The sequence below is a fragment of the Neofelis nebulosa genome, chromosome 7 (assembly GCF_028018385.1).
Source record: "Neofelis nebulosa isolate mNeoNeb1 chromosome 7, mNeoNeb1.pri, whole genome shotgun sequence".
Lineage (NCBI taxonomy): Eukaryota > Metazoa > Chordata > Mammalia > Carnivora > Felidae > Neofelis > Neofelis nebulosa.
Window position 1 is genome coordinate 119574771 of NC_080788.1, and position 20091 is coordinate 119594861.

The 20091-nt window shown below is 37.3% G+C and overlaps 1 protein-coding gene across 10 annotated transcripts in view; it reads right to left on the bottom strand.

The window, feature by feature from the left end:
* The window catches only part of NUMB (NUMB endocytic adaptor protein), a 206550-nt gene that overhangs the window by 61777 nt on the left and 124682 nt on the right, over positions 1-20091 (bottom strand). For all 10 annotated transcript variants that reach the window (XM_058739574.1, XM_058739577.1, XM_058739570.1 and 7 more), the window contains one exon: positions 14181-14321. In XM_058739574.1, the coding sequence (XP_058595557.1) occupies positions 14181-14306 (126 nt within the window). In that variant the 5' untranslated portion in view covers positions 14307-14321. The remainder of the gene's footprint in view (positions 1-14180; positions 14322-20091) is intronic.

A 20091-nucleotide genomic window follows, 5' to 3' on the forward strand; every position in this document is an offset into this window, starting at 1 on the left:
TTTAAACTCTAACTCCATTTTACATATATACACAATATTTTTTGCATAACTGCAATTGCTATGTCAATCAAGGAAAGAATTTTACTTTGATAAGAATTTTACCAAAAGCTGTTCACCATTTCAGAAAATAACATCACCACTTACAATCCACTTGTGGTATATGAGTTATCAATATATCGTATCAGTCTACATTTGCAGCTCTCATCCACAGTGATTCTAAGGTAAAGGTTTACTACTTTAGGTCTTCTAGGGTAATTATGTCCAAGCACTCACACACTGGTTTAATTTTATTAAAGTTTTTTTGTTTCTTCTTTATATATTTAATTATGTAAGCATAAGTAGGTTATACTATGTATATATTTCATTTAGGATAGTATAAGAAGTATTATAAGATATTTGTAGTAAAAATATAGATGATAGATCTGACCAGTGTGAAAAGTATTAAACTACATGCATGATCAGGCACTTTGCTACTTAGCTGATCTTACCTCTACTTGTACTACCTGCTTTAAATACACTGGCTTCCTTGCTGTGTCTCCAACATACCATTCTCCTGCCCTAGACCTTTTGCACTTGCTGCCCTTTCTGTCTACAATCTGCCTCTTACTTTCTTTGAGTCTTCACTGAAAAGTCACTTTTGCAGTGAAGGCTCCCCCAACCATCTTATTTTAAATTTCACTACCCTTATCAGCATGCACTTCCTTCAAACCTAGAACCCTTTTGATATACCAGGTACTTCATACATTTTTATTTTTTCACTGTTAAAACCAACTAGAATGTATACACTGTGCAGGAATTTTGTCTGTTTTGTTTGCTATACTACCCATGCCTAGAACACTGTCCGGCAAACAGCAGGCATTCAGTAAATTGAATAACTTTTAAATGAATTAATGAATTACTAGACTCATAGAGAAGAAAATGTAACACATTATTTAGCTCTACATTAAACAATTAAGAATCATTATACTGAAACCTCTTACACTAAACTTGACAAAGAAAGGGGGACAGGGGCACCTGGGTGGCTCAGTCGGTTAAGCATCGGACTTTGGCTCAGGTCATGAGCTCATGGTTCTTGAGTTTGAGCCCCCCAACAGGTGAGCAAGAGCCCCACTTCGGGTGAGCATGAGCCCTGCGTCAAGTGAGCATTAGCCCTGCTTCTCTCTCTATCTCATTCCCTTACTTAAAAAAAAAAGAAAAAGAAAAAGAAAAAAAGGAAAGAAAAGAAAAAGGAAAGAAAAGAAAAAAAGAAAGGGGGACAACTTATGGTTGTAGGACAAAATGTAAATGTTACTGACCTTATAATATTAAAAAGAAAAGCACAGTTGACATAAGTTTGAAGGTAAGAGAGTTAGGGGTTTTAGTATTTTTATTTTACATGGTAGAGAATCGAGACATACCATCTAAAATTAAAGAAGAAAAAACTTATGAGTATAGGAAACTAATAGAAAAACCAAAAATAGTAATTCCAAAAGTCTGGGTGGAGAAGAGACAAAGAGCAGATGGAAGGACAGGATATGTGGGTTAAATGATCCTTTGTCACCTTTACAGTGGAGAACCAATGATAAAACTGGTAAGTTAAGAACAGACACTAAAATGATATTATCTAAAGAAGGTAAAATATTACCAATTATAGAAGCAGAAATAAAAATGGTTAAATGTCCCTGGGAAGTGGGATTAGTGGTAGAGAAGGTGTTGTTTTCTCACCACAAGCATATATTACTTCAATGAAAAATTTTAAGTTTAAATTAAATTCAACACCATTTTAATAAAATTTTAATTCACATATCATGGTTATAAAATCATAATGTAGTCCTTAAGAACACAATCCTCTACGGGCGCCTGGGTGGCTCAGTCAGTTAAGAGTCCAACTTCAGCTCAGGTCATAATCTCGTGGTTTGTGAGTTTGAGCCCCACGTCGGGCTCTGTGCTGACAGCTCAGAGCCTGGAGCCTGCTTCGGACTCTGTGTCTCGCTCTTTCTCTCCCCTGCTCATACTCTGTCTCTCTCTCTCAAAAATAAATAAACTTTTAAAAAATTAAAAAAAAAAAAAAAAGAAAGAAAAAGAACACAATCCTCTAAATCTAGACCACAGGAATTCAGTGTTGGCTTCAAATAATCAGAAATCACCAACTATTCACTAGCACTATCATGTAACAGAAATCTCACTGCATCATATTATGTCATAAACAAAATCATCAGCTCTTAAGAGATTCTGAATAGAGCTAACACTTCCTTTCAAAATCCACAGCAAATCATGAGTAACTGAAATGCTTGGGATTCATAAACCAATAACATTTCACAGTTTATGTTAAAAAGTTATCTGAAACAAGAAACATTTTTCCCAAATTTTTAATGTTTCAGTAATCTCTACACCCAACCGGGAGCTTGAACCCACGACCCTGAGATAAAGAGTCCCATGCTCCTCTGATTGAGCCAGCCAGGCACACCCAAATTTCTAATGTTTCAAACAGAAAACCAGATTATGATGTATAGTTGTCACTGTTAGCAAGCTAGAGAACTAAGAAATGAAAACAATGTATCTATCTATTAACCAACTGGTCACTTCGATTGATTGATTTCATTGGTACCATATATGTGAACCTTACGTTTGGATCACTACCAATCAACTGGAGTATCTTCCAAAAAATTACAGTGTGAGGCAGCTATGAAATGAAACATTATTGCATATGCAGAAGATTGTCACATTCAGACAATAAAATTATGAGTAGCAATAAAAGTCCCATCCCTTGGGATAAATAGAATTTTTAAAGCTGTAAGAGATTGCTGCGACAAATGCACTAAGTCCTCAGGCATCAAACATCTATCAAAAGCTTCTGACTCCTATTCAAGAGAAGATATTTAACTTGCAGTGTTAAAAATTCAATTAAGGAAAAAACCCAAGAAATAAGAAAGGCAGATTTAGAACTCCAGTATTCAGTTGGCATCTAACAAATAACAATAACAGCAGCACCAAAATTTATTGTATACTATGTGCCAGCAGTGTTGTTTTTCATGTACCATATTTGCTCATTTATTTCTCAGAACACCTATATTAGATAAGTACTATTTCTCATTTTACAACTGAAGAAACAGAGGTGGAGAAAGTTTAAGTAATTTGATTACAGTCACAGTTAATAATAACTGGCATAGCACCAATACAAACTTGGGTAGTTTGGCTTGAAAGCATATGCTCTAAATGGATAAAGAAATTGTGGTTTATATATACAATGGAGTACTACGTGGCAATGAGAAAGAATGAAATATGGCCTTTTGTAGCAACGTGGATGGAACTGGAGAGTGTGATGCTAAGTGAAATAAGCCATACAGAGAAAGACAGATACCATGTGTTCACTCTTAGGTGGATTCTGAGAAACTTAACAGAAACCCATGGGGGAGGGGAAGAAAAAAAAAAAAAAAGAGGCTAGAGTGGGAGAGAGCCAAAGCATAAGAGACTCTTAAAAACTGAGAACAAACTGAGGGTAGTTGGGGGGTGGGAGGGAGGGGAGAGGAGGTGATGGGTATTGAGGAGGGCACCTTTTGGGATGAGCACTGGGTGTTGTATGGAAACCAATTTGACAATAAACTTCATATACTGAAAAAAAAAAAAAGAAAGCATATGCTCTAGATGCCTCTCTAAAATTTATTACAGAGCCAATGAAGGACAGAAAGCAGGCAAGTGACATAGTCATATCTGCAATTTAAGAAGATCACTATTACAGCCTTAAGATAATAGTTTGAAAGGGATTAGCCACAAGAAAAACAGTCAAGAGAACTATAATGGTCTAGGGAGAAAAAAAAGCTGAGGACTCGATTAAACAGTAGCAGGAGGAGAAAGAACAAAAAGGCAGAGGATAGATATTTAAGAAGTATAGATATGATATAATGACAGTGACTGACATTGTTAGTTGCCTACATGTCAGCCAGTCTTTCAACGGATTTCCCTTGCCAGAAGAGCCTAACTCCTTGGTACAGGCTGAAAATAGCAAATAATTGCTTTCTTGGCTTTCCTTGCAACTATAGCATGGAAGTTTAATTCAATCCTAGCCAAAGGAAAAGCAGTAGGAAGTCTGTGTATGTTTATAAGGGGCTGTCCCATTCTGATATAAAAGACATTTACTCCCTAGTCTTTATTTTTAGATAATGATGAGTGAGGGTATAAATTATTCTTTTTTTAAGAAGTTTATTTATTTTGAGAGAGAGTGTGTGAGAGAAAGCAGGGAAGGGGCAGAGAGAGGGAGAGACAGAATCCCAAGCAGGCTCCATGTTGTCAGCACAGAGCCTGATGGCAGGACTCAAACCCACGAACTGTGAGATCATGACCTGAGCCAAAACCAAGAGTTGGATGCTCGACTGGACTTGGCCAGCCAGGTGCCCTACTTTAAATTAGGTTGCTGGATTCTGTTAATATTTTGTCAAAAGTTTTGTGTTAATATCTATACAATAATTTAGTTTGTAGTTTCCTTCTCTTATGCTGTCAAGTTTTAGAATGCTACACATATAAAAAGAAATTTCTAAGTTTATAAAATGAATTTGGAAGGCTCTGATGAACAAATAAAGCATGACTTTCATCTTTTCGTTAATAGATTAATAGTTCCCAGGGCACTTGGGTGGCTCAGTTGGTTAAACATCTGGCTCTTGATTTCAGCTTGGGTCATGATCTTGTGGTTCGAGGGGTTGAGCCTTACGCTGGCAGTGCAGAGCCTGCTTGGGATTCTCTCTCTCCTTTTCTCTCTGCTCCTCCCCCGCTCACACGTGCATGCGCATACTCTCTCTCTCTCCCTCAAAATAAATGAGTACACTTAAAAAAAAATATTAATAGTTCCCTTGGTATGTTAGGGTTGGAAAGTAGAAAAAGGGAGGTAGGTAACTTTTACATATTATGATATTTCTTCTACAGGAGTTGGTCTTTTTATATTTTGTTTCTTTGGAGTTAGTTTTGGTCATTTATACAACCCAAGAATATTACCAATTCTATCCATGTTTTCAAGTTTATTTGCCTATATTTTTTTTTAAGAGAGAGAAAGAGAAAGGGCAAGAGTAGGGGAGAGAGGCAGAGGAAGGGGGAGAGGGAAAGGGGGGGGAGGGGGAGAGAGAGAGAGAGAGAGAGAGAGAGAGAGAGAGAGAGAATGAATATGAATATGAATCTTAGGCTCCATACTCAGAGTAGAGTCTGATGCAGTGCTTGATCCCATGACCCTGGGATCATGACCTGAGCCAAAATCAAGAGTTAGATGCTCAACTGACTGGGCCACCCAGGCACCCCTATAGAATCTTAATTTTATTTTATTTATTTATTTATTTTTTTTAATTTTTTTTTTTTTAACATTTATTTATTTTTGAGACAGAGAGAGACAGAGCATGAACGGGGGAGGGGCAGAGAGAGAGGGAGACACACAGAATCGGAAACAGGCTCCAGGCTCTGAGCGGTCAGCACAGAGCCCGACGCGGGGCTCGAACTCGCATACCGCGAGATCGTGACCTGAGCCGAAGTCGGACGCTTAACCGACTGAGCCACCCAGGCGCCCCTAGAATCTTAATTTTAAAAATGCCATTGGTATCTGTGATTATTTTCCCATTTTATTTTTTTTGTGTGTGCATTCGTGCACAAAAGTATATTTAGTAACTTCTAATTTAGTATTAACATTGTACATCAAAATACACGTTACATGGTAGGTAAGCCACTGGATCAGAAAAACTGAAATAGCAAGAGCCCTACTTTCTGTACCATGGCTATATGCTTACACGCAAAATAAAAAAAGCCTGTGTGATACTGTGATTTATAAGAAACACAGATTTGGGGGGCGCCTGGGTGGCTTGGTCGGTTAAGCGTCCGACTTTGGCTCAGGTCATGATCTCACGGTCTGTGAGTTCGAGCCCCGCATCGGGCTCTGTGTTGACAGCTCAGAGCCTGGAGCCTGTTTCAGATTCTGTGTCTCCCTCTCACTCTGCTCCTCCCCTGTTCATGCTCTGTCTCTCTCTCAAAAATAAATAAACGTTAAAAAAAAATTAAAAAAAAAAACAAAACACAGATTTGGTCATTCAGATAACCACATTATATTTCTCATATATATTTGGTCTTCATCCACAGTTCCTGACTCACAGCTCCCCAAATCTTTGGAATTTCCTGAGTATTGAGAGTGATAAAGGTGTCTTTTGTTCCGTAAAGGAGGCAACTTTCTCGGAAAACACCTAAAGATGGCAGCTGGTTGCCAGGAGGACCAACCATGTGAATAAAGGGTTGGATCTGTCAGTCTCACCTCCCAACCCCTGGAGAGGGGAGAGGGGATAGAAACTGAATCAGCCAATGACTTAGTCAATTATGACTATGTAATGATACCTCATAAAAACCCAAAAGGACGGTTTTTTGGCTTTTATTTTTGGAGTGCTTCCATACTTGGGTAACCAGAACATTTTCACATGCCACCAAGCCAGTCCCCAAGCTCCATGAGGCCAGAAGCTACTTTGTTCAAAACCTCACCCTATATATCTCTTTATCTCACTGTTGATTCATACCCTTTATCATGTCCTTTCATCAACTATTAAATGTAAGTGTCCCCTTGAGTTCTGTGGGCAGCTCTAGCCAATCTCTAAGGAGATCATTGGATCTCCAATCTGTAACTGGTTACTCAAAAACACAGGTTAACAGCCTGGGGCTTGTGACTGGCATCTGAAGTAGGGGGTGAAAGGAAAGTCTTATAGGACTGAAGCATGAAACTGGAATCTGATGAATTCTCAAACACTATGCTGGTGTCTAAGAGCTGCTTGGTGTTGCTAGGGCAGGGGGTGGGGAGATGATCCCCCTCACCATGTTCTAATGGACAACACAAAAAACCCTATTATTAAAATACTACCTCTTAAAACTTCTAGCACAATGGCAATCCTTATCTTAGAAAGAATGGGGCCCAGAACAACTTGGCAGATCACTTAATATAGCAAAATGTTGGTCCAGGAGGTAAACACATCCAATTCCAGCCATTCATGTGCTCAATTCTCCATTTGGTCTATCCGATTTGTACATACCAGCCCACTTCCTGGTTCAGGATTATAATAACCTTAAACGAATGGAATGAAGTCCTTCCATCTCATTTAGCAGTGAATTGAATTAGATCAGTTTACAAACAATACGAATAAGCATAAATCCTGTATCCAGCCCCTCAAATCTCCCAAATTTGAAGATAATATGAAATCCAGAATCTATCCAACATAAGGTCCATTTTAGCATTCTGTATGTATTCTACATAACTAGAGAATTAAGATTTTAATTACAAATCAAAGGACTGATGAACTGGCTTAGATTCCAGCAACTGATTTTAACCGAAAATAACACTAGCATTTTAAAATATAATGTTAGTGGGTCGCCTGGGTGGCTCAGTCGGTTGAGCGTCCGACTTCGCTCAGGTCATGATCTCGCAGTTAGTGAGTTCGAGCCCCGCGTCCGGCTCTATGCTGACAGCTCAGAGCCTGGAGCCTGCTTCAGATTCTGTATCTCCTTCTCTCTCTGACCCTCCCCCGTTCATGCTCTGTCTCTCTCTGTCTCAAAAATAAATAAACATTAAAAAAAATTTAAAAAATAAAATAAAATAAAATATAATGTTAGTACGCAATTACAAGTAAACTTAGTATATTACTTTAACTGATGAAGCATACTGGTTTTTTTTTTTTTTTTTTTTTTTAACATTTTATTTATTTTTGAGACAGGGAGAGACAGAGCATGAACAAGGGAGGGTCAGAGAGAGGGAGACACAGAATCTGAAACAGCCTCCAGGCTCTGAGCTGTCAGCACAGAGCCCGATGCGGGGCTCGAACTCATGGACTGCGAGATCAAGACCTGAGCCAAAGTCGGCCGCTTAACCGACTTAGCCACCCAGGCGCCCCTGAAGCATACTGTTTTAATCAACAGTTCTCAAAATTTTTGGTCGCAGGACACAATTACACTGAGGACCCCAAAGCATTTTTGTTTGTGTCAGTTATATCTATTGATAATTTTACTATATTAGAAATTAAAACTAAGAACTCCTAAAAATATTTAATTCATTGAAAAATAATAAATAAATGCATTTACATGTTAATATATCAAAATGAAACAATTTTGTGAGAAGGGTGGCACTGTTTCACATTTCTGCAAATCTCCCTAATATCTGGCTTAATAGAAAACTAGATTCTCAAATTTGGCTAATATCTGGCTTAAAAGAAAACTGGATTCTCAAATCTGCATCTAGATTCAATCTATTGGAATATGTCATTTTGATACATATTTTCACACACAGATATATAGTTGGAAAAGAAAGTACTTCAGGATCTCACGAAAAGATTTTGGGGACCTCACTTTGAGAACCACTACATTAAGTTTTTATAGGTAATACTTCACTTGTAACATTAAAATTCCTCCTCTATTAAAAAAATTATTGGGGCACCTGGGTGGCTCAGTCAGTTAAGTGTCTGACTCTTGATATGTGCTCAGGTCATAATCTCACGGTTCACAAGATTGAGCCCCACGTCAGGCTCTGCACTAAGCATGGAACCGCTTGGGATTCTCTTTCTCCCTCTCTCTCTCAAAATAAACATTTAAAAAAAAAAGATGATCTCTGTTACACTAGCAGAATTGCAAGACAAGCTTTGAAACCTACTTTAATTAATTACTAATTAAATTGTAATACTAAATTGTACTTATACAGGCACCAGTATACTTTAACATACTTGGCAGAGATCAAACTAGTTGCAGTTTCACTTGATTACAGTCTAGTAATCACATTTCTATTTCCAGTAATTGCATATTCTGTATCTCCCATTCTCTGGAGTAGCTATTCTAATGTCTTCAAATCTAATTCCACAACTTCTCTCCTCACTCTTCTACAGATGTCTTCACTTCCTATTTCCTTGAGAAAATATGCCTTTAAACTCCAATTTTAAGCCACCAACACCATAAATGTAAGGCATTTACACTCCGTTTGTTACCTTTGCTACTATTAAAATAGAAGCAGCATCCTTCCTCCATCTAAAACAAATCCACTTTCTACATGCTTCTTAAAGGCCCTTTAGTGATGCTCAAGTCTCTCCTACCTTAAAAACAAAATTCAACATAAAATCAAACTACCAGTGATTTATAGACTTTAACTGAGTAAACTTTATGGTATGTAAATTATATCTAGTAAAACTGGTAAAAACAACAATAACACACAGCTTTTCAACCTCACACTCCCTTTGCTACTCTGCCTTTCTGCTCTCCTTTGAAGACAAACTTTTTCATTAAAAATTTTTTTAACTACCTTATTGAGGTATAACTGACATATAATGAACTATATATATTTAAAGTTACAATATGCTGAGTTCTTGCATATACCTGAGAAACCATGATCACAATCAATATAATAATCAGCCATCACCACTAAAATTTCCTTGTGGGCTTCGTAATACTTCCCTTTCTCCCCTCCCCATCTTCACACAACCTTGTCTGACGAACTTCTCGAATTAGTAATCTCTAGATTTGTCATCTTCTTTCTTATTTTGCATCCATTCACTCCTCAGTCTAGACTCCATCCTTATGACTCCACTTTAAGTGCTATCATGAGAATCACCAGGACTTTCAAATTTTTAAATTAATGAAGTTTCATTTTCTCCTCGATAGCACTTGACCACTTTCTCCTTCCTTGAAACTTGGCTTCTGAGATCACACTCTTCAGGTTTCCTTATACCTCTCTGGCTACTTCATTCTTATTCTCCTTTGAAGATAACCCATTTCACTGCCTGTCCCTTCTATGTTTGTCCTAGGCCCCCCTCTCCTCTCACTTCTTCTAGGCAATCTCACTTACTCATGACTTCAAGGATAATTTATATATAGTCAACTCTCATTATTCAAGGATTCCTTATTTGCAAATTTGCCTACTTACTAGAATTTATTTGTAATCTCAAAATGAAAACTCATGGTGTTTGTGGTTAAGCAGGTATCTTCATGTCCGTCTTTCCTAGACACCTCAAAAGGAATTCATCTTCTCTACCCTCAAACGTGTTCTTCCTCAGTGAGCATGCTCACCACCTTACTAGTTGTCTACATGGGAAACTTTTTATACCAACTCATCAGTAGTTCAGAATTCAGTAGTCCCCAAGGCAAGGCCAGATAAGACATCATTTGTCCAGCTATATTTGAGGAAATTCATCTATTTTTAGGCTATAGAAAATAATTCAGGTTCTGAGTCTCCTATCCAACCATATGGCATTTGTACTTAAGTGCATGGGGTGGGAAGGGAAGGCAGATAAGGGGTGGGGAGCCACAACGTAGAAGAGGGGATGAATGTTTTGTCCAAAGGATTTCAAAACACCATTTGGAGAAGATCATACAAAAAACGTCCTAAGTAAGGTGTCCTGCCTGCATAAGATGTAAATCTTACATCTTAAATGCTTATCTCTAAAGCACATCTAATCAGCTGTTTCTTATGACAAATGACAGTACCACTGAATGATAGTGAACCTTATTTATCACACACAAAATACTTAAAAGTTGTATATTTCATAGCCAATTGGAGGTGCTTCAATTAATTTTACTTCAGTTATTTCAGTACTATATACCAGCCTCTCAGAGCCCTGTGAATGAGGTTTTTAAAAATATATATATGTTTATTTATTACAAATATAACATGTTCATGACAAGAAATGTCACTAGTTCCAAAGGATACATAGTGAAAAGTAAAAAGATCCCCAAACCTTCACAACCATTCTGTAATTCATATTTATTTGTGTCTTCTTAACAGGTATTTCTTATATATATAAGCAGATATATAGATTTTTTTCTTTAAAAAAATTTTAACATTTATTTATTATTTTTGAGAGACAGAGCACAAGTGGGGGAGTGGCAGAGAGAGAGAGAGAGAGAGAGAGAGAGAAACAGAATCTGAAGCAGGCTCCAGGCTCCGAGCTGTTCACACAGAGCCTGACGTGGGGCTCGAACTCACAAACCGTGAGATCACTACCTAAGCTGAAGTCAGACGCTTAACAGACTGAGCCACCCAGGCACCCCAGATTTTTTCCTTTTAACTATAAACAGAATCATACTATGCATACTGTTCGTGCCCTGCCTTTATCACTTAATAATACACTAAAGTCATCTTACTGTATGAGCATGTCAGAGAATATTCTTTCAGTGTTTCCTCTGTCAGTCAATGATCATCACCTCTATCAGTTTGGGACAAGAAACCAGGTATCAGCCTTAACACCATCCTTTTTCATTCCCTAGGTTCAGTCCATTTCCAATTCCTATTGCCTTTATCTCTTAATTATCTCTCAATTTACTTCATTTCTTTTCATCTCCACAGTTACCATCTTAGTCCAGACTAAACATGATCTCTCCTCTGGATTACTGTAATAATCTTTCACCAGACTCTTCGCACCTACTATGGACTACCTCCAAACCACACCACACCCACAGTCCCAGTTTGGAAAGAGGAAAAAGTTCTGGAGATGGGTGGTGCTGATGACTGCATAACAATATGAATGTTACTAATATTAGTGTACTATGTACATAGAAATGGTTAAAATGGTGAATTTTATGTTACATATTTTACCACAATAAAATGAACAAAAGATGAAAAAAACCCACACCATTTAGTGGCTTCCAGTAACTCTTAAAGTCCAAAATCCTTAACATGGCCTACAAGGGCCCCACCCTATTTCTTTCCAGGTTCATCTCATATAACTTCTTACACCATAGTCTTCCCTTTTTAAAAAGCACTTATCTCAGTTTGTAATCATATTAATGCAAATATCTAATTAAAGTCTGTCTTCCTACAAGGACACTATCAACTCTACAAGAGCAAGAACTGTCTTTTTATTTACCACTTAGCATATGTCTGGTGCACAGTAGGTATTCAAAAAAATTTATTAAATGAATACGGATCTACCTTATTCTTTTTTTTTTTTTTTTTTGTAACGTTTATTTATTATTGAGAGAGAGAGACAGAGCATGAGCAGGGGAGAGACAGAGAGAGAGGGAGACACAGAATCCAAAGCAGGCTCCAGGCTCTGAGCTGTCAGCACAGAGCCCAACGTGGGGCTCAAACTCACAAACCATGAGATCATGACCTGAGCCGAAGTCAGACGCTTAATGGACTGAGCCACCCAGGCGCCCCTCTTGTTTTTTAATAGTGGCAAAGAATTCCGCTAATGGATTCCTAACTTCTTTATCCAATCCCAGAATGATGGGCATTTAACTTGTTTCCAGATTTTTGCTATCAAACGATGCTAAGATGACCACTTTTGCCAGTATATCTGTGAATGTACTGAAATGTAATTCTTTTTTTTAAGTTTATTTTTTTTAGTAATTTCCATACCCAACTTGGCGCTCAAACTCATTACCCCGAGATCAAGAGTTGCATGCTCTTCCAATTGAGCCAGCTAGGTGCCCCTTAAATGTAATTCTTAAATGTAAAATGTCTGGTCAAATGAAAAGTGCATTTAAAATTTTAACTGATATTTCCAAATTGCTCTCCTAATAGGTTATAATTTATATTCCAAGCAATCAACAATGTGTAAGAGTACCCATTTCCACAATACTCGTATAATCAAAATGAGCCTATTTTGGGGGGTGAGGTTGGGGGAAGTAGAAGAGTGTTAGTTTTTTTATGAGAGGGTTTTTTTCATATCTTAATATCATGCCAAAAATTTTAAAATAAAATATTTAAGTTTACTATTCCTATAAAAGAACTCATTTCAGCGAATAAGTTAAGTAGCAAAGCTAAGTGATTAGGATTTCTTTTTTTTTCTTTGAGAGACTGTGTGCACAAGCAGGGTAGAGGGACAGAAGGCGGGGGAGAGAAAGAGAAAGACAGAGAGAGAGAGAGAGAGAGAGACAGAGAGAGAGAGAGAGAAGAGAGAGAAAGCAGGATCCCTACTAAGTCTGGAAACCTATGACCCTGGGATCAATACCTGAGCTGAAATCGAGTCAAGACACTTAATCAACTTGAGCCACCCAGGCACCCCAGAAAATGCTTAGTAATTGACAGACTGTGGAAAAATTTGTATATTTTTCATGTATGTATTTAAAATATATATTCTATAAATCACTTTTCTGTCATACAGATTTTTTTCCTTTCTGAAGCTTCAGGCTATGTTTCAATCAATGGTAGAAAATCACAATAAGACTATGTATACATAAGAATACGTAGAAAATAGAGAAATATGTTAACATTTTATATTAGACAAAATTTTTTTCTGGAAGATATTAACATTTTGGTCTAGTTCCTTCTATTTTTTTGTATCCACACTTAATACATCTCATACCATGCTTATATAATTATAAATTACTTCTTTTCACTAAAGAGTATAACATGTACACTTCTTTCATGACCTTAAATGTGACCCTTCTTCAGAGTGTCAAGTAATAGTAAGAAAAAACACCTATATGGCACCCCCTTCTCTAGATCTTCACTATGTTATTACTTCTTTGAGCTTCCATTTTCTGATCTTACAGGTGAAGGCATTAGTTTAAATGACCTCTGTAAGATTAACAGTTATAAGATTAAAGAGAAAATTCCTTTTGATTTAACTCTTTTAAGATTTTCTAGAACACACCAGGCCTGTATTTAAGAAAACAGACTCCCTATTCCCTCTGCTCCACCACTTAGTAAACATTTACCACTCAAAATAATTTCATTTGTAATAATTTGGGACTTGGGGGCACCTGGGTGGCTCAGTTTGTTAAGTGTCCGACTTTTGGCTCAGTTGCGATCTCTAGGTTTGTGAGTTCAAGCCCCACATCAGGCTCTCTTCTTCAGATCCTCTGTCACCCTCTCTCTGTCTCTCCCCTGCTTGTGCTCAATCACTCTCTCTCAAAAATAAACAAAACAAAACAAGGAAAGCTATCCATGCAAAATTGTTATTAAAAAAATAATAATAGTAATAGTAATAATAATAATAATTTGGGATTTTTAGATATTTCAGGATTAGTTTTTCATCAGAAATGATCTTATTTGTAGTGATTCTAGAGTATATATCAGAAATTCCTATTTAAATATAAAGAGAAAAAAATCACTAATTATAATTGTTTTCCTTATTAATTCTACCTTGAAGCAGAAGATGAAGAGATTCATTTTTAGAGGGTTCTCTTTTAATTGTCCTAATTAATAGGATTTCGCACACAATACACTATCAATTCTTTTCCACATCTAGAATTACAGAAGCACGAGCTCTTACCTTAACTGGGAAGCTACATTTTCCAGTACGAACCCCTTCTTCATCTGTCTGCCACTGATGTGGACGACTGGCCTCTGGAACATAAACATCTTTCTTTCTCCTAAAACTTTGCCGTAGTTTATTCATTTTAACTTTTACAACCTGCAGACAGAGTAAAAGAAATATGAAAAAGAAGTTATTATCTTCTCATATATTTAAACTTTGGATTACTATGCTGATAAAAAATGAATGTTCCAAATTAAACATTTTGGTTTAATAGAAAATGAGCAATTAGTATCCCTCTTCTTAGAGTAACTCTAAGCTCAAACAAATCATTTTTCAAAAAAACAACTATAATACTAATTCAAATAACTTCTATGATTTGAAGAGATGTTATTCTAAGAAGTTTCCAGCCTTTTAATTGTAATAATCCAATGAATATTCCTATTGATCTACCCCTCAAATCCATTCTAATTCCCGAATAAGGAAATCTGTACATGTAGGTCAAATTATAGACTGCTAACGATTTCTGAAAACATTTTGAAAACTTTCATACTTATTAGGAAAAAAACCATTTCTAAACACTAAAATTTAGGACCTTTTTGACTTACTATTAGAAAACATTAAACAAAGCATGGACTGTAACCACCTTTTCATAAAGATGTTTTATAAAAAGGAAGAAAATAAAGTTTCCTTTAAACATACTTAAAGAAGAAGTTCTACTAGGATTAAATTATTCTAAAGAAAAAAAATTCTTGCAAGTAGTATAACATCAGAATGTACTTTCATATCTATAATTATTACAGAATGAAAGTAAACTAATAGCTTTCCATTATAAAGGTCCAAGTCTCATCATTAACTCTGTAAATTAAAAGGGATTAAACTATAGTCATTTTTGGTTTTGTTACTAGAAGAGGTACCTCTCTAATTAGGCCTTCAGTAGAAATCACAAAACTACAGGGAAGGAAGACCTAACTGATAAAAAACAACAGGACATTCAAGAACCTATGAATAAATGTAATGAATAAGTGTCCCTTTACAGAGCAGGTGTCAAAATCTGAAACCAATATCTCCAGTTTTCTGTTAAGGAGCATAGCATTGTTCATTCTTTCCCTGAAGGGATTTAACCACCTCAACCAGCCTCAAAGAGATCTTAACTTTTGAAAATGATGTGACAAAGGTATAAAAGGAAACATCTCTGTCAGAGTGTTAAATAGCAAGGAATTGAACATTAGTTCCCACATGACACCAATGAAAAAAGCTTCAAAAATCAAAGTTTGCATTCTGAGGAAAATAATTTTGTATTTTAAAATGCATAATGCCACACCAGAACTATTACTAAATTAGCTAATTTAGACAGACAAGCCAATCTTACCACACATCTTCTTAAAAGGTAAAAATTCTGACAAATGGCAATGTAAAAACCCCTGGGTTTTCTAAAAATGAATTTATTTTTTCTCAAATCACAATTGATTTGTAGAGTATATGGAGTAGATACTAAATAATCACACGACTAGACAAAAGGTAGTCCACTCTTTTGCCTTTAAGTAGATGACTCATTCCTAAACTACTTTAAATAAGAGTCTACCTTAATCTAATAGGCTCCCCTCATTCCTCCCCAAAATTCCACAACCTTTCCTGACAATACATCCTGTTATTACTTCCTCATATCATACTTTAAAACATATACACAAATATAAATATAAGAAAATAAAAAAATACCTATATCCTTGCTCAAGTTGGCACTCTGAGAATCTTGAGGTAAAAAGCCCAAGAGATTCCTTTCTTCTTAATTTCTTTCTCTTAGCAAAAAAAGAGGCGTAGGGGGGTAACCTACACTCAGTTGTCCTGGTCAGACACCTGAAAGTCATCTCCTCATTCACTCTTTCTCTGACCAACAATTCTGCTGCTTTTGCCTCCTTAGTATATCTTGAATTCATTCCCCCACCCACCACATCAGTTCTATCCTCAGACATTTTTTTTTTAATTTTTTTTTTCAACGTTTTTTATTTATTTTTGGGACAGAGAGAGACAGAGCATGAACGGGGGAGGGGCAGAGAGAGAGGGAGACACAGAATCAGAAACAGGCTCCAGGCTCCGAGCCATCAGCCCAGAGCCTGACGCGGGGCTCGAACTCACGGACCGCGAGATCATGACCTGGCTGAAGTCGGACGCTTAACCGACTGCGCCACCCAGGCGCCCCTATCCTCAGACATTTTTGTGTAAATTATCGCCAAAGTCTATTACTTAATGGTTGCTTTGCTTCCAAGAAAGGTCCATTCTAATCTGTTCTCTTGATTACTGCCGGAGTGCTTTATAAAACACAAATCTGACCATGCAATTACTCAGCTTAAAATCCTTCACTTGCTTCACAATACTTTCCAGATAAAGTCCAAATTCCTAAACTTGGCAAAACACAGTCCTTTTTCATCTGGCTTCACTCACCAATCCCCATTGACATGCTAAGCTCCAGCCACACTAAACTACTTACAACTCTCCAAACAAGGCATGCCCTCTTTCAGAGCCTGTTTGTGTGTTCCTCCATCTGCCTAGCAAGACCTTTCCCCATTTGCCTCTGATTAAAGTCTACTCATCTTTGAAGAGTCAACTTGGGAGTCTTCAGGGAAGCTAGTAGCATTGTCTTCTTGACAAGCCCCTAGCTGGATGGGGTTAGGTCCTTCCATTTCATATGATTCCCATTAATATCCTTGGATTACTTCTTTTACTGCATTCATCAAACCTAACAGCAATTTTCTATTTCCTTAATAGTAAACTGTATCTTATGTATTTAAATACTACCCCTGCATCTTAACACAGGATCTCTCATATACATGGCACACTATAAATTTGAAGAAATAAAAGATAAAATAGACCCCCATAATATTAGATAATATTTACCAGGTAGGATAAATGTAGACATATAGGAGCAGAGAGAATCACCGGTGTTGGAAGAGACTGCAGAGATAATGGTAGGCCAGCCTCCCACTGACAAAAGAACCACCTTGACAACTTCCCTTAAAGGAAGACATACGGTCTCTGTCTAAATAACTCTAGTATAGGTTTATTTCATCTTTGGGCAGTTACTTATTGTTGCACATTCTGCTGACCAACAAGAGAACAGAGTAGAAGTGTCAAGATTTTGAATCTAAATATCTTGTGACTGGGGCCCAAGTGGCTCAGTTGGTTAAGCGTCTGACTCTTGGCTTCAGCTCAGGTTATGACCTCATGGTTCATGAGTTTGAGCCCTGCTTCGGGCTCTGTGTTGACAGTGTGGAGCCTGCTTGGGATTCTCTCCCCGCCCTCCCCCCCCCCCCCCCACCTGCCGCTCTCTCCCTGTCCCTCCCCTGTGCATACTGTATCTCTCAAAAATTAAAAAAAAAAAAATCTTGTGACTTTCAGTACTAAAATCGTTATCAGCATTTCTACAGAGAGTATTACTTGTCAGTGATTTTCAAATTATGCTTTAAGTAGCCCTAGGATTTCCAGGGAGGAGACCCAGATGCCACTGGTTGGTTGTGGAAATAAAGAGAACAAAGTTAGAAGACTACACTCACTTCAGGAGGGACATCAGGTCCCTGTCACAGCTTCAAACAGACAAACTCCACTTTATCTGATTCACATATTGGGGTTCCATATATGTTTAAGGAAAGGGTTTCATGGCTGAAAATTTTTTGAAAATGAGTGATATAATCATAACAGTTCTAAAATGAACTTGGCAAAATGAAAATATAATAATATCTTGCTTGTTACTTCTTAATGAGTAACTACCAATGGTTTGTAAATAACCAAGGGAGAGACCAAACATTCTGTTTTCAAGTAATCTATATATAATGATTTTGCTTACAAAGACAAAGGAGACAACAAGAAAAAATACAAAACCTGTTAATATAAGGTAACATTCACTACAGGCCCTCCATAAAGTTAAACTTTACTACCAAATAAAGAAAATCATACCCCTTGAGAAAGTCCTGGTTGAACACAGGTAAAGTAAATATTTCTGTTAGTATAAAAAATGAGAACAAAAAATCTTACTTTGGGGGCGCCTGGGTGGCTCAGTCGGTTAAGCGGCCGAGTTCGGCTCAGGTCATGATCTCATGGTCTGTGAGTTCAAGCCCCGCGTCGGGCTCTGTGCTGACAGCTCAGAGGCTGGAGCCTGTTTCAGATTCTGTGTCTCCCTCTCTCTGACCCTCCCCCATTCATGCTCTGTCTCTCTCTGTCTCAAAAATAAATAAACATTAAAAAAATTTTTTAAAAAATCTTACTTTTACCACAAACTAAATTAAAAAAAAAAAAGTCATCCCCATTGTACTAGCTAGACATAATTGCCAAATGTAGAAAATCTCTTCACAGTTCTCATTCTTAACTGCTCTTCAAAATTTGACACCATGATCCCAGCTCTCCTTTGTACACTTCTTTCCTTGTTGTCTCTCCCCACCCCAATACCCTACACCTCTGGTTTATCTTCTTCACCTCTGTTGCTGCCGATACTCTGAGGGCTTCCTCTACTTTTTCCCACCCACTGAGGGTATTCCCCAAATATCGGTCCTCAATTTGTACTCCCTTGTTTATACTATCACTCTTGGTGAAATAATCAACTTAAACCATCACTCCAACTGTGATGATTTCCCAATAATAATAATCTTACTCTTGTATTCAAATTCCTCTATTTAGGTGCATTGGTGTTGCCTCAAATACATCAATTTAAAGTTAAATCATCACCTCTTACCTCCCCTTAAGTCCTCCCCTTCTGTCTGACCCAATTTGTTTGGGTCAGTAAAAACTGAGAACTTACTATGTGCTGGGCCCTGTTGCAGATGCTAGTGGATACAGAAATTAATAAGACAATTTGCCTTTAGGTGGCTCTCTCCCCTCATAAAAGGTTAATGTAATAATAGCACTATGCAAAGTATGCTCTGGAAGCACAATCAAGGTTCAGGAAACATTTCCTATAGAAGATATTGCCCGAGTTAACTTTTAAAGGGAGAACAAAAATTAGCCACATACAATAAGGAGGGAAAAGATATTCCAGGTAGAGGCAACAGCATCAACAAACAAATAGATGCAGGAAATCAAATGCTAGGCAGCAATTCAAGAAGAGTGCAGACAAAGATCAGGTGCTGATTTCATCCTACAGACAGCCAGAAGCCACTAAAAGGTTTTACACACGTCAATGACATGGTCAGAATTGCAACATAGTTAGATTATTCTGGTGGTAGTATGGAAAACAAATCTGAGGGCAAAAGACTATAAATGAGTTAGAAGGAGTTTTAAATAGTCTAGGCAATTTATGAAAACAGCTTGAACTAGGCCAGTGGTAGTGGTGTAGCTAGAAAAAGGGAAATGAAAAGTTTAAAAGTAAGAGTAGCAAAGAGAATTGAGTCAACATGATATATCTGCTGCAGGAAATTTTCTTTTGCCCAGGGTGATAAGACTAAACCAGTAATTAGCTTCACTGTTTGCTCCAAGAAATTCTTGCAAACTAACTTATCTGGGCAAACAGTGTGTGCATTAGAGCAAACAGGTCTCCTGACAGGATAACAAATTGCTTCAAGACCGTTTTCTTATTATGTCCACTAATTCTAAATATCATGTCAAAACTCTGCCCATCCCAAACAGTTCCCCATCTTGAAGGACGTGCCTTAAACCACATGAGTACAAATCTCAAATCCCTAGAAATACCCTTTCCTGACTTCCCCTAACTACCAAGACTCTGTCAAAGTGGTGCTTGCCCTTGTTGCAGTAAGTTTAACAACCTCAGCTTTGCTGAATCAACAGGATTCTTTTGATGGGGAAAGTCAATGGCAGGAATTGGTGACAGATTATGGATGTTAAGGAAGAGAAAGAAATCCAAATATGACTCCTAAGTTTTAGTTAGGCCTCAGCAAAATGAATTGTTGAATTTGAGGGGGATGCTGATAGGGCTTCCATGTAG